The 14,039-nt window shown below is 41.4% G+C and overlaps 1 protein-coding gene across 6 annotated transcripts in view; it reads right to left on the bottom strand.

The window, feature by feature from the left end:
• The window catches only part of MYPN (myopalladin), a 173,537-nt gene that overhangs the window by 3,951 nt on the left and 155,547 nt on the right, over window positions 1-14,039 (bottom strand). For all 6 annotated transcript variants that reach the window (XM_063435064.1, XM_063435062.1, XM_063435063.1 and 3 more), the window contains 4 exons: window positions 4,409-4,491; window positions 2,581-2,707; window positions 2,065-2,272; window positions 1,019-1,184 (listed from right to left, as the gene is read on the bottom strand). In XM_063435064.1, the coding sequence (XP_063291134.1) occupies window positions 1,019-1,184; window positions 2,065-2,272; window positions 2,581-2,707; window positions 4,409-4,491 (584 nt within the window). The remainder of the gene's footprint in view (window positions 1-1,018; window positions 1,185-2,064; window positions 2,273-2,580; window positions 2,708-4,408; window positions 4,492-14,039) is intronic.

The raw sequence follows: 14,039 nt of genomic DNA, 5'->3' as shown, positions 1-14,039 counted from the left end.
AACAAAACTTTGACCAAGAATGGATGGGTGAAAAGGGGACCTGCACTTTAAATTAAATACTTGTGTTTCGGAAATCATTATCCTTCCGAAGAGAGGTTACTAAGCCTTTAACAAGACTGCAGACACTTAGAGAAGTCAACACCTAAAAAGACTCAAGAAATAACTGAAAACATTTTTTTTCTAACGAATTACCAATACACCAAAATACTCAGAATTCAGTGTCAATAACTTTTTAGACTTTTGTGGCAGGCAGTAGATTAGCTTGGAAAATTTGGATTGTAATCTCGAATACTGTCTCACGATTCCAGCTGAAAGTCAGAAAAGTTTATCAGCTGATTACTGACCATAGATGTTAAAGGGTCACTCCAATCAAAAACCAGTGTTTTCAGAAAACACTGATATTAGTTAGAGTAACCCTTCATGAGGTGGCCCAGTCCCACCCAAATGGAAAAAAAAGCTTAAAACTCACATCTGTTCCATCCAAGTTATCCCTGCACAAACAAAAGGAGGAAACCACATCCCAATACTGGTCCTGGTGCATCTAGACCTAGGGCTGGCCAACCCTACTCCAATGGTGAAAAAGAAAATAAAGTCCAGGCACTCAGGATCGCTTATGCAGCAGTTTTACTGGAAAAACAGGATAGCTATGCAGTGTTTCGATCTCCACTGAGACCTTTTTCAAGCTATCGCTGCAGCCCAACTTTACTTGCCTGTCATCACTCCTCCTTGCTGAAGGTTGGAGGGGGCAGAGAGAATAGACTGAGGGGAGGACCGAGTGGCACAGAGAGGTGAGGCCACGCCACCACTTGCTGTCTGGTATAAACATGCTGTGCTTGCTGGTGTCAGATACCAATTTTGCACAGAATTTAAATTTGCCAGCCAATAACCTTTTTTTTTCTGGGCTGGGAAATGACTATAAAAACAATGAAGTGGTCATAGTGCTTAGAGTTACTCTTTACTATTTTTCAAAATTATTTATACTATTGCAACTATACTCTGCTGAAGAACATGAACATACCTAAAGCGTTGCTTGTAGACAGGAATGGTGTCATTGTCTTTTTTCCAGTAAAATACCGGTGGAGGCATTCCGACAACTCTACTCTCTAACCTAACTGGGTGCCCTTCAGGAACTCCACAATTCTGCAGTTTCTCCAAAAATATGGGTGGTCTCCTTATTTCCTTTGCTGAAAAGAAAAACAAATCATTAGAAAAAAACTTTAATTTTCATAATGATGATATTGCTTATACTTATTTTAAAGGTCGTGCATATAGCTGTTGTGAGATGGAGAAGGTGCCTTCATTAGTAGTCTGTATAAATGATCTGTGAGGGTCATCCCTTTACTGTCTATTAGCGGCGTTGCTAATTCGTAAAAATACTGTTTTGTATGGACCCTCCACTATATATATATATATTGACTTTTAGTTCTCCTAATATCAGCCCCATACCATGCCCTAGGTCCAGCCCATAACATTTTATAAATCACATTGTGACATAAAATCTTTGAATGAATTCATAATATTATATAAACCAATACTTGTTATCTCCACACCTGCTGTACTAATGCTGTATAATTGATGATAAACATTGTGTATTAAAGTGATACTGTAACAAATTAGCTGTTATTTCTCTCCCAGTATTACATGGGACTTTCGCCAAACAATGAAATGGGGCCAAAATTAAACCCAGGGCTTTTCAGGACACCTCTCGGGGCTCTAACCCCTACCAGCCCCCTAGCAACACCTCTCCAGCCTATCTATAAAGAATTTAAGAGGAAACTTTTGATCTCATTTAAGTCTCTTTTTCAGATGTTAACCATTGAGACTATTAAAATAACATGCCTAATGAAGAGGTCCTAATGGACCTGAAAGCTTTAAGTGCTCATTAATTAGAAAATAAAGGCATTGCTCTTCCTCCGTTAGTTACCTGTGTTTCCATGTTATACTGGTAATGTGACTTAACTTACTACATAGTTTAAAACAACCAACAAGAAAAGAACGCACAGAAATTTTTATAGCCAAGAATTACATTGTAGCATTGTAGCTGTGTGTCTGCGTGTCTCTTACCCATTACACTGAGCTCAAGGCTGAATGAATTCTGCCCTGTCTTATTCGTTGCTATGCATGTATAGGTCCCAGCATCTGCCTGTGAGATTGGATCGATAAGGAGCGAATGGATCCCATTCTCCCTAACCAGCATCTTGTGGGTGACATCTGGAGAAACTGGCGTTCCATTGAGGAGCCACATTATGTCTGGTGTGGGCAATCCGCTGACCTGTTTAAAAGTAAGTAGATACATTAATCCTATTACAAACCACAACAAGATAGTACAAAATGTTTTGCGTGCAGTGAAATGTTTGTTAAGCTACTGCCTAAATCTTTGCTAAAAAAATGGAAGATGGCACCTCTAGGCTCCTATCAGTGTCACCACTGCACCTAGCTGTAGAAGGTAATAATGCTGAGAGTGACTATTTTACTTTTTAGTAAAAGGCATTCAGAAATGTATTACAACATGTACGAATAAGAACTGTGAATAAAACGAGAAATTCCCCAATGTACAGGATGTGGGGAAGAAGATCTTACCTTACAGTCCAGTCTACACAGGCGTCCTTCGTGTGCTACCATGTCTCCTGGGGCTTGGAGAAAATACGGACGGAAGAACCTCTCTTGTACTGATTCATTTTCCACTTCGGGCAGATGCGGCCTCACCCTGATGATTACATTCACAGTAAGGTTTCAGCATGTAATAATAGACAAATAATTGTATTGTGTTCTTCAAATAAAAGGTTTTGTTTACACTTTACATTTTTAAAGTTAAATACAAAATGACATTAATCAGAAATAATTGGCTCGAATGTTGTTGAAAGAACATCACAGTTTGTATCTCATGCTCTCGTTATTTGATGTTTATTATAATATGATATGTACTTATTCTTTGCTAAAACCAAAATAAAGAATTTAAAAAAAGGCATCATTGTTCTCCGGCATCCTGTACCAAAATAATCATCCCTATTAGCACATGCATTAAAGGTTCTAGAGGATTTAGCAATATTATTTAACAATATTATTAGCATATCAAACTAGTTCTATAGTTCTAATGAACACAACATCATAGCAATTTGGTATATGTTTCTATGCATCATATTACCCTGTGTTATATGGGTATAAGGTTGGGTTGACGGGCACAGGGATAGATGTAAAGGGTGATTTCTTAAGATTGAAGAAATTAGGAAAAAGATGTGTCTTATACTTTTGGTACCACACATGACAACTGTGTGGCAGATTTTTAATAACGGAATGCATGCACAGGGTATATATATATATTTTATTATACATACATCACACATTACATTACAGAAGCCAAGATACAGTACAGTTGATGTGCTAACATTATTATAAAGGGGTGTTAGGATTGTACAGACCAGCATGCAAACATGGTTGAAGCCTAACTAAAAAGTATAGAAAAGTTTTGAGATGTACTCTCTTAGAGTGGCTGTGCTTATTTAAATAGCTCTAACCAAAGTAGCTACAGAAACATGTAAAGTTAAACATAGAGCAAAAAGCAAGTAAATTACGAGGTGGTTCAGGATATCAGAACATTGAAATATAATCAAGCTAAGCCATGGGAATGAAGGAATCAGAAGAGTAAAAAAAAAAAACATACCCACTCAATGCCTAGATTGCCACAGTATAGAAGTACACTGTGGGATTACTAGAACCACAGAACCGTGAAAAGGCAATGGGTATCCAGTGATTCTCGGCATATTCAGTTGGAATTCAGTGATAATAAGGCCGTGATGAAAAACGTAAGTGTGCATGTTGTATAGCTATACAGCACGAGTGAATATATGCAATATGGACTCACTATATATCAGCAGCCTGGCTAGCAAACAGGACTGTGTGACACGCTGCTGGCAGCGGCAGAATACAACACAGGAGCTGCTCTACCTGCAGCGTGGGATCTGCTACCACTAGGGGCTTTAGAATCAGGGTAAGGGGATCTTACAGAGCAATCTCCAAGGACACATTAGGATAGAGGGTCTTACATTCTTTGAGGGAGATGTATCAATGTGTCACAGACAACTTTACATCTAATTCAACAATTTTTTGGTGCAATTTATGAAATCTGAAATCTGGGTTTTTTCATCTATTGCTTTTTTCTGCGCCATAACCTCCATTTTTTCAAAAAGAAACATTTGTTCCATTGCAACAGATTTATGAACTTTTCTGCTACTTTTTGTTCCTATTGTATGTTTCCTATGACGGTCTTTTATATGAGAGTCAAAAGGCCACATGTCCTCGGCTAGCTCAACACTCTGGGTGTCAAAGGGCTCCACCTATATTCTCAGGATTGCCTGCCTTCACCTGATTACACATTTGTTTCAAGTATCATAGTCAATGATAATGTTACCTATGTGAGAGAACAGTAGAGATAGTCCGTGGACGCAGTGGGGCTGATTGCACAATTAAATGACCGGAGCAGCTGATTCTTCCCTGTAAAAAGTAACAAAAATAATATTATTTCAGAACTGTGAATTTACAGTTAATTGTGTGTTACAAACTCAAATTGGCGAGTCCCATGTGTATATATTTGTAGAACAACTTGTGCCAGGACTATGATTAAGGTCTGCGTTACATAGTGATATAGGCTAGAAAGACTTAAAATCCATCAAGTTCAACCTTTCATACATATATGTTCCTGCTGTTGATCCAAAAAGAAAGGCTAAATATTCAATTTGAAACATTTTCCAACCTTACAACCTTTGGTCTTACTTGGTGTCCATCATTGGAGCCTGCCACACATATCAATCTGCTTGGAAATGTTCCCCTGCTGAATTGCTCTATGATGTCTTGCTAGATAAGCGACTATCTAACACCTGTTTTAGCTCTGATTACAGCTACAATTCACCTTCCTGCCTGAACTCCCATGTATGTACGTAGTGGGGAATCGCGATGCAGCCTAGTACATAAACTAACCCCATTAAACCCCCAATAACGACAGACAACGTAGTATGGATGAAACAGGCCACAGCATTTATTATCACAAACTAAATTACTGCATAACACATCCATAACTTTATTATTAAAGCTCTTCTTTTTCTGTAACCAAAAACGTTAGACATAAATAGGCATAAATTAACATATATACATATATAACTCCACCCATAGTGTTATACAGTGACCAACCGTCTTTGCCAACAAACATACAGTGGTTCCTAATCACCACTTCCTCTCACCTCCCCCATCGTCATAAAAATCATATATTTCCAATGCCCGCCATCAGCCGACCTTATCCACGCTTGATGGGCACGACACCTCAGGTAACCTAATGGTAACTGTTTAAAGCAGGGGAGGTTGAGACCTTAAAAAAACTTGTTCATCTCATTCCATATAATTAAACGTAACCCCTCAAACTCAATTGGCAAGGACATACCCCCGGCTAGCTGTGACTAAATATACTAATAGGGCGGGCAGGAGGGAAGCTGTTTGCCTGCCCGAATCCCAAGTGGTATATGCAAACAAACAAAATATGTGAACACAACTCAGTGAAAATAGTGATAATTAATAAGCAAAAAATGGAGCTTCCCTGTGTTAGGTGAAGTATCCAGAAAAGGTCCCCAAAGACTTCCTCTTGTCTTCAGCATACATACAAAATAGAGTGGGGGATTAATCCCAAGTGGCACTGAGGTAAGACCTCCCCCACACTAACTTACACAGAACATAATGCCACCCACACACTCTTTCCCAACCAATCCCATGCATCTATCCCCACACTCATACATGTGCCCTTGTCCGCTTAGCTGTGCTATCTCCCCAGGTCCTGATCTATGAATTGTTCCAAATACAAGTAACCATGTAACTGAAATTTTTCTCCCATCACTAATTTCTAATTGCTACAAAGAAATATGAATGAGCAATGGCAAAATGTAACTTAACCTAAAAACCCTAACCTAGAAAAAACATCATGTCACTTAAAAGACACATAATGACAAATTGTGAATTTGGGAAAAAAAAGTGTCGTCTTCAGATTCTGAAAACATTTATAATGATGAAAGAAGGGAGGAGACGTGTACCACTAGGCTGAAAGGGAACACGTCATAAGGAGCAGAGGTGAATGTCATCGGGGAATGGCGGTCAGAAGATGTACTGGGAAGCAAAGTCTCATTAAGAAGAGTCACAAAATGATAATAATTGGTTAGAGGAGGGGAAGGAAAAGGAGAGAGAGAGAGTGTCAAGCGGCACGGAATGAAGGAGAGGAAAGAAAAAATAAACAGCACTGAAAAGATTCTAAACAGTGATTTAAAAATATTAACAAACAAAGGCAGTCAATTCAATCTGGCTTTGGAGGTTATTTTACATATAAAAGAAAAATAAACAAAACATGACATTAAATTTAGCAGCATGTTTGTGCTAGTGGTCGGCTGTACTATTACATGGCCACTCCTAATTTTGGTCTTAACTTCAGCCATGCAACTAAACGCAAGTGCCTCTAGTTGACAAATCATTGGATACACTGGAACATAGCTAAAAACAAACAAAACCTAAAAATAAATTCTACAATACAGTTGCATGTGAATGCAAGTTTTCTCCAGTCATTGAAAAAAACTAAAGAAGAAAAGGGAAAGGGTCTACTAGCAAATCACCCCAGTGGAAAAAAATTAATTAATTAATTAATTAAAACAACTTGGGTATGTCATAAAAACCGTATCTCTTAGAGAAAAGTGTACATTGGGCAATATGGTACACAATAAATGGTAAGGAGGGGGATGGTAGAAAACTCACAAGATGGATAGAGTTCCTTCAGTTAGCACTTATTATTATTATTATAATTATTGCCATTTATATAGCACCAGCAGATTCCGTAGCACAAAATGATTACTTTAAGCACCATTGCAAAAACCAAACCGGGAACTGCACTCTTCGATAAGCACACACTTAGGTGCAACCAGACCAGGGACCAGCACTTAGCCCTTTGAAATAATTTATAGTCAGAGGAGAAAAGATCTCAAGCTTGAAAAAGTCCAATAAAATTGCCTTTATATAACCTTGGAGTGCCTGGATCTATTCTCTTTTGACTCTAAGCACCATGACCACTTTAAGGTTGATGTTTTGAAGTGGTTATGGTGCTTGGAATTAAGTGTTTTTAGTAATTAACTCTGAATACACAAACCTATCTTGTTTTGCTGATGGATGTGTAAGTCCATCATTAATCAGCAAAGAATGGGAGTTCTAGGCTGGCTAATGAGAATTCTGTGCATGAAAAATGTATGTCGTCAGCATGCATAGCATGCTTGTGACCAAACTTCAATGCTCCCTAAATTTTGATATCAATATGTGTATGTGTAAGTGTGTGTATCTGTGTCTCTGTGTCAGTGTGTATATCTGAGTGTATGTGCCAGTGTGTGTGTGTGTGTGTGTGTGTGTGCGTGTGTGTCAGTGTGTATATCTGAGTGTATGAATCAGTGTGTATCTGAGTGTATATATCAGTGTGTATCTGAGTGTATATGCCAGTGTATATTTCAGTGTGTGTGTCAGTTTGTTTGTGCCAGAGTCTGTGTATGAGCAGGTACGTGTATCTGTGTGTCTGTTTGCCTGTGTGAGTGTTGAGGGGGGGGGGGGGGGGGGGGGTGAAGGAAGGGCAGTATCTTGTGAAAATATGGCCCTGAAATGCATGTTGGGATGTCTGACATGGTATGGAGGAGCACAAATGAAGAGACTATTCATTAAACTTTACATTTTCACTAATTAAGTCTGAGTGGCAAAACTGATGCCTATTTTTGTCTCAGTTTTTCCCCTAGGGGTTTATTCTCTAAAATTTGGAGTTTAGTGAATTAACCTTCTCAATGTCCAGGGAACCCAGACTTTCTAGTTGAAATTAGGTGATTGTGCTGCCTCTATCAGGGCTCTGCAGTCCCCTCTTCCCCTACCTGTCGGCGAGCGGTGTCCTCTCTGCTTGACTCGCCGCTCGCGTCCTCCTCCTCTCCTGCACGCTGGGAGCCGGTACATTTATCTAAACGCCGGGGTCACTCACGTGACCCGGCGTTAAAGCAACAGCATAACAATCACAGTGGGAGGTATAGATATCCCCACGTGTGATTGTTAATTCTGATTGGAAGTTATCCAATCAGAATTAAGCACAGGATTTAAATACTTACCTTTCCTGTCTCTCAGTGTCTTGTTGTGGTCTTATGATACCTGTATTGCAATTTGCTCGTGTTTCTCTCTGGTTACCGAATATTTAGCTTGTTATTCCGATTCTCCTGCTTTCTCCATTCCTTTGACCTCAGCTTGTTTCTCGTTCTCCTGTTTTCTGGCTCCCTTTACTTGGCTTGTCTCCTGACTATTCTTAGTGTGCTTAACCCAGCCATTCTAAGGAACAGTATTGCACCCTTTACTATCTGTGACCTGTTAGCGTGTTAGGTTCCCAAATCGTGACATTACAACAGGGCCATAATGGAACCTGCTGACATTCCACAGCTATTAGTTAATCAGGAGGCTAGAATGGATGGTTTAGACCACCGTATGGATCAGTTTGCTCAAGTTTTACAAACCATACTGGCTCGTACTGCACACTTGCAGCCTGCCGTTCAGGAGGTTGCTGCTGTGCTTGAACCCATTCCCACTCCAGTACCAGTTCCTGCTCACGTAGTTCATATGACGCCGCCACAGCGCTATAGCGGTGATCCAGCATTGTGTCGTGGTTTCCTTTACCAAATTGATATCCATTTGGTGATGAATCCACGTTCCTATCCCACTGACAGAACCAAAATTGTTTTTTTAATAAACCACTTGTCCGGGAAAGCTTTAGCATGGGCGAACCCCATGTGGGAGAATACGTCTCCTATGTCCTTTGCAGATTTTTTGACAGCTTTCAAACGCCAGTTTGATCAACCTGGTAGGGTTGCCTCTGCTGGCAAAGCTCTGCTTAGGGTCCGACAGGGTAACAGATCTGTAGCGGATTATACTATCGAATTCCGCACTCTAGCAGCTGAAGTGGTTTGGAATAACGACGCCCTCGTAACAGCCTTTCAGGAGGGTTTTGGCCGCTTACATACTGGATGAAATAGCATAGAACAGGCAATTTCTTCTGGATGATGTTATAGACTATATAATTCTTATTGACAACCGTATAAGAGAGAGGCGTAGTCAAAGACGGATGAATACACAGGTGTTACCTGCTCTACCCAGTACTGCATTACTAGCATTACTCGCTCCTAGTCAACCAACCCACGAACCCATGCAATTGGTAGGTTAACTGAGGCTGAAAGAGCGTACCGTAGAAGGGAGGGGTTATGCCTTTATTGTGGAAAGAGGGGGCAGTACCTGCCCTAAATTGCAGGGAAACTTCAGCACCTAAGGCCTAGAGAGGGGTCGGCCTCGGGTGTTATGACTTTGTCCCCTCATGTGTCCATCTCTAGACCATTTATTACGGTTTCGCTTTTGGTCAATAAAACCACTATAACAACCAAAGCCTTGATCGATTCAGGTGCGGCAGACAACCTTATGGATGAGAACTTTGCAAAAACTGCAGCCTTGACTTTGATCCAAAAGGCCACACCCTTGGCCGTTGAGGCCATAGATGGTAGACCACTTGAGAAACCTCTGGTGACCCATGAAACCCAAGAAATAGTTATGTCTGTGGGTGCTTTGCACAAGGAAGGGTTAACCTTCCAAATAATTGACTCCCCTACTGCTTCCATCGTTCTGGGTTTTCCCTGGTTAGTTAAACACAACCCAGTACTTGATTGGGGTTGTTTAGATAAACTCTCCTGGGGGGATTCTTGTCAACGAGACTGTATGGCCCATGTATGTCCTGTTTGTTTACTCATGGTGCCCACGGCTAAACCACTTTCTGTTTCTGTCCCTTCTCTGTATGCAGACCTTGCATTGGTTTTTGAAAAAAGGGAGGCAGATAAGCTACCTCCACACCGTGACTATGACTGTGCCATAAACCTGTTACCGGGTACTATGCCTCCTAGGGGTAAGGTCTACCCTCTTTCTGAGAAAGAAAACCAGGTCATGGAGGAGTACATACAGGAATCCGTAAGTAAAGGTTTTATCAGAACCAGCTGGTGCTGGTTTCTTTTTTGTGGCTAAGAAGGAGGGCTATTTGAGGCCATGTATAGATTACAGGGCTCTAAACAAAATAACGATTAAAAATGCCTATCCGATCCCTCTCATCACTTGTTTGTTTGATCGTGTTAAAGGTTCTAGATATTTTACTAAACTAGACCTCAGGGGGGCTTATAACCTTGTTCGTATAAAGGAGAATGATGAATGGAAAACAGCGTTCAATACACGTAGTGGGCATTACGAGTATCTAGTCATGCCTTTTGGATTGTGTAATGCTCCTGCTGTATTTCAGGACCTCATAAACGATGTCCTTAGAGATCTACTGCATGTCTGTGCCGTAGTCTACCTTGATGACATACTTGTATATTCTTCAGATTTGAAGTCACACCATACTCATGTAAGGATGGTGCTTAGGAGGTTGTTGCAGAACGGTCTTTATTGTAAGTTAGAGAAATGCTTATTCGACCAAACTTCTGTACAATTCCTGGGGTATGTCATTTCTGAACAGGGATTCAGCATGGATCCTTCTAAATTGGAAGCCATACTGTCTTGGCCCCTTCCCCAAGGACTTAAGGCAATACAGCGGTTTATAGGGTTTGCCAATTATTATAGGAAGTTTGTTAAAAACTTTTCATCCATTATTTCCCCTATCACTAAACTGACTAAAAAAGGTTTACACCCCAGGGTTTGGACTCCTAAAGCTATTGTGGCCTTCGAGACTCTAAAAAAGGCATTTGCCACTGCCCCTGTGTTACACCATCCTGATCCTTCCCTTCCCTTTGTAATGGAAGTAGACGCTTCTGAATCAGGTGTAGGTGCAGTGTTGTCACAAAGACAATCGTATACCGAACCCCTCCTTCCCTGTTGTTTCGTTTCTAAATGGTTGTCTGAGTCTGAAAATAATTACGACGTCGGGAACAGGGAATTATTGGCTACAGTGATGGCTTTTAAAGAATGGAGGTACTTATTAGATGGAGCTAGACACAAAATCCTGGTTATAACAGATCATAAGAATCTATCCTATATCGCAGATGCTAAAAGGTTGTCCTCTCGCCAGGCTAGATGGTCTTTATTTCTCTCACGCTTTCAGTACATCATCACTTATAGGCCTGGATATCGCAATGTCAAGGCTGATGCTATCTCCCGACTGTATGAACGTTTAGATTCGATTGCCTCCACTCCTGAACCCATTGTGCCTACATCTAATATAATAGCTGCTACCCGTTTGGTTATTTTGTCTCTTTTCCTTGATGGTATCAAGACATACCAATCCCAAGCACCCTCTGAGACTCCTGTTGGTAAGCTATACGTGAAAGTAAAAGACAGAAAAAAGTTATTAGCTTTATATCGCAACGCCAAAACTGCTGGTCATCCAGGGGTTACCAAAACATACAAGGGTCTCCTTCAACAGTTTTGGTGGCCCTCACTTAAAAAAGACATGGTGGATTATGTGCAGGCTTGTCGTGTCTACACACAGTGTAAATCCCCTAATGTTATACCCCTGGGACTCCTTATGCCCCTATCTGTACCCAAGAAACCATGGACACACTTATCCATGGATTTTATTATGGATCTTCCTTCATCTGATGGACAGACAGTAATTTTGACTGTAACTGATAGGTTCTCCAAAATGGCGCACTTTATTCCACTTAAAAAGTTACCTTCTGCGGTTCAGTTGGCTCAGGTGTTTGCCAAAGAGGTGTTCCGCTTGCATGGTATACCACAGGATTTCGTATCCGACAGGGGTCCTCAATTTGTCTCTCGGTTTTGGAGGGGCTTTTGTGCTGAGATGGGGGTCTCCTTGTCGTTTACTTCCTCCTATCATCCACAATCTAATGGAGCTGCCGAACGGGCAAATCAGTCTGTGGAGTTGTATTTACGCTGCTTCACGAATGCACACCAGGACAACTGGTCTCATCTCCTTCCCTGGGCTGAATTTGCCAGGAATACTGTGACTCATTCTTCTACTGGCGTAAGTCCTTTTATGGTGGCTTATGGGTTCCAACCCTCTGTCCTTCCCGTTGTGTTCTCCGACAAGGGAATGCCCGCTTTGGACGAGCACCTCGCCTCCTTACGGAAGATGTGGGATCAGGTCCATGCTGCTCTCTCTCGTGCTGCGATTAATCAGAAGAGATTCGCTGATCACCGTAGGTGCGCGGCTCCTTCTTATGCTCCGGGTGATAGGGTTTGGTTGTCCTCTAGGAATCTCCGCCTCAGGGTTCCCTCGATGAAATTCGTGCCCAGGTACCTTGGTCCCTATAAGGTATTGCGTAGGATTAATCCTGTGTCCTACTCCCTGGCATTGCCTCCTTCCATGCGTATACCTAACACTTTTCACACCTCCCTTTTGAAGCCCTTGCTCTGTAATCGGTTCTCTGGGTCTCTCAGGCGTTCCGATGCCCTCCGCGCGGTCTCTAGTGACGTGTACGAGGTGGCTGCTCTCCTTGATTCTCGTTTCTCTCGTGGTCGGTTGCAGTATCTGGTTGATTGGAAGGGTTACGGTCCTGAGGAGCGGTCTTGGGTTTCTGTCTCTGATTTGGACGCGCCCTCTTTGATCCGCTCCTTTCATGCGTGGTTTCCTTTGAAGCCTTCGGCTTTCCACCCTCTGGGCGGTCCTCGAGGGGGGGTTATGTCAGGGCACCCTCGGTCCGTCGGCGCCCGCGGTCCCCTCTTCCCCTACCTGTCGGCGAGCGGCGTCATCTCTGCTTGACGGGCTGCTCGCGTCCTCCTCCTCTCCTCCAAGCGGCAGCATGTATAACGCTGCACGCTGGGAGCCGGTACATTTATCTAAACGCCGGGGTCACTCACGTGACCCGGCGTTAAAGCAACAGCACAACAATCACAGTGGGAGGTATAGATATCCCCCACGTGTGATTGTTAAGTCTGATTGGAAGTTATCCAATCAGAATTAAGCACAGGATTTAAATACTTACCTTTCCTGTCTCTCAGTGCCCTGTTGTGGTCTTATGATACCTATATTGCAATTTGCTCGTGCTTCTCTCTGGTTACCGAATATTTGGCTTGTTATTCCGATTCTCCTGCTTTCTCCATTCCTTTGACCTCGGCTTGTTTCTCGTTCTCCTGTTTTCTGTCTCCCTTTACTTGGCTTGTCTCCTGACTATTCTTAGTGTGCTTAACCCGGTCATTCTAAGGCCCGGTATTGCACCCTTTACTATCTGTGACCTGTTAGCGTGTTAGGTTCCCGAATCGTGACAGCCTCTCTGCTACCTCTCTAGTCTATTGGACAAGAAGTGCTTATTTTAAAATGTCCACACCCTTGTGGGAATCAACTTAGTAAGAGGGGGGCTCCTTTTCAACTGCAGCTATAGAGATAAAAAAAAAAATAACAAAAAAGGGGAGTGGAAAGATAGGAAACTCTCCATTGAATGTGGCAAAAGAACACAAATAGTAGAACAAGTTAATGTTTAATAAAGATACACCGCAAACAAAATTAGGACAGCACAAACCTATTTTTGTGTGCCATGTATTTTTATTGAACATTACTTTTCACATTCTTTTGTCACTTTCTACAGAGAGTTTATTTTCTGTCCACCAACCTTTATTGTAGTGTGATATACTGACTGGATTTCTATTTGTATAGCTGCATGGAAAACATGGCCTCACCACAGGATCACAGGTGAGTTTAGTCCTTACATCGTTCTTTTTTTTTTTTTTTTTTTTTTTAAAGGTAGGTGGACTGTGCCAGCAAGGTTACTTCAACCCTCCCTCCCCCCAAAAAAACCCTTTTTAAAAAAAACCTTTTAATGGAAGGCCATTTCATATCTTGCTTGTAAGAAAAAAATAAAGTACTTATGAATGCAAACAGTGCCACCTAATGGCTGATTATAATTAATATCATCAGAACTAAACTAGATTTTACAAAAACAATTTATCTTACAATTCTATGTCAAAGTGATATAATCATTTTATGACACAGAAGACAACATTACAAGGATGCACACAAATGT

Source organism: Pelobates fuscus, chromosome 10, assembly GCF_036172605.1.
Source record: "Pelobates fuscus isolate aPelFus1 chromosome 10, aPelFus1.pri, whole genome shotgun sequence".
NCBI classification, from domain to species: domain Eukaryota; kingdom Metazoa; phylum Chordata; class Amphibia; order Anura; family Pelobatidae; genus Pelobates; species Pelobates fuscus.
The sequence above is the reverse complement of the archived record's forward strand: the minus strand, read 5'-3'. Positions and strand labels throughout refer to the sequence as shown.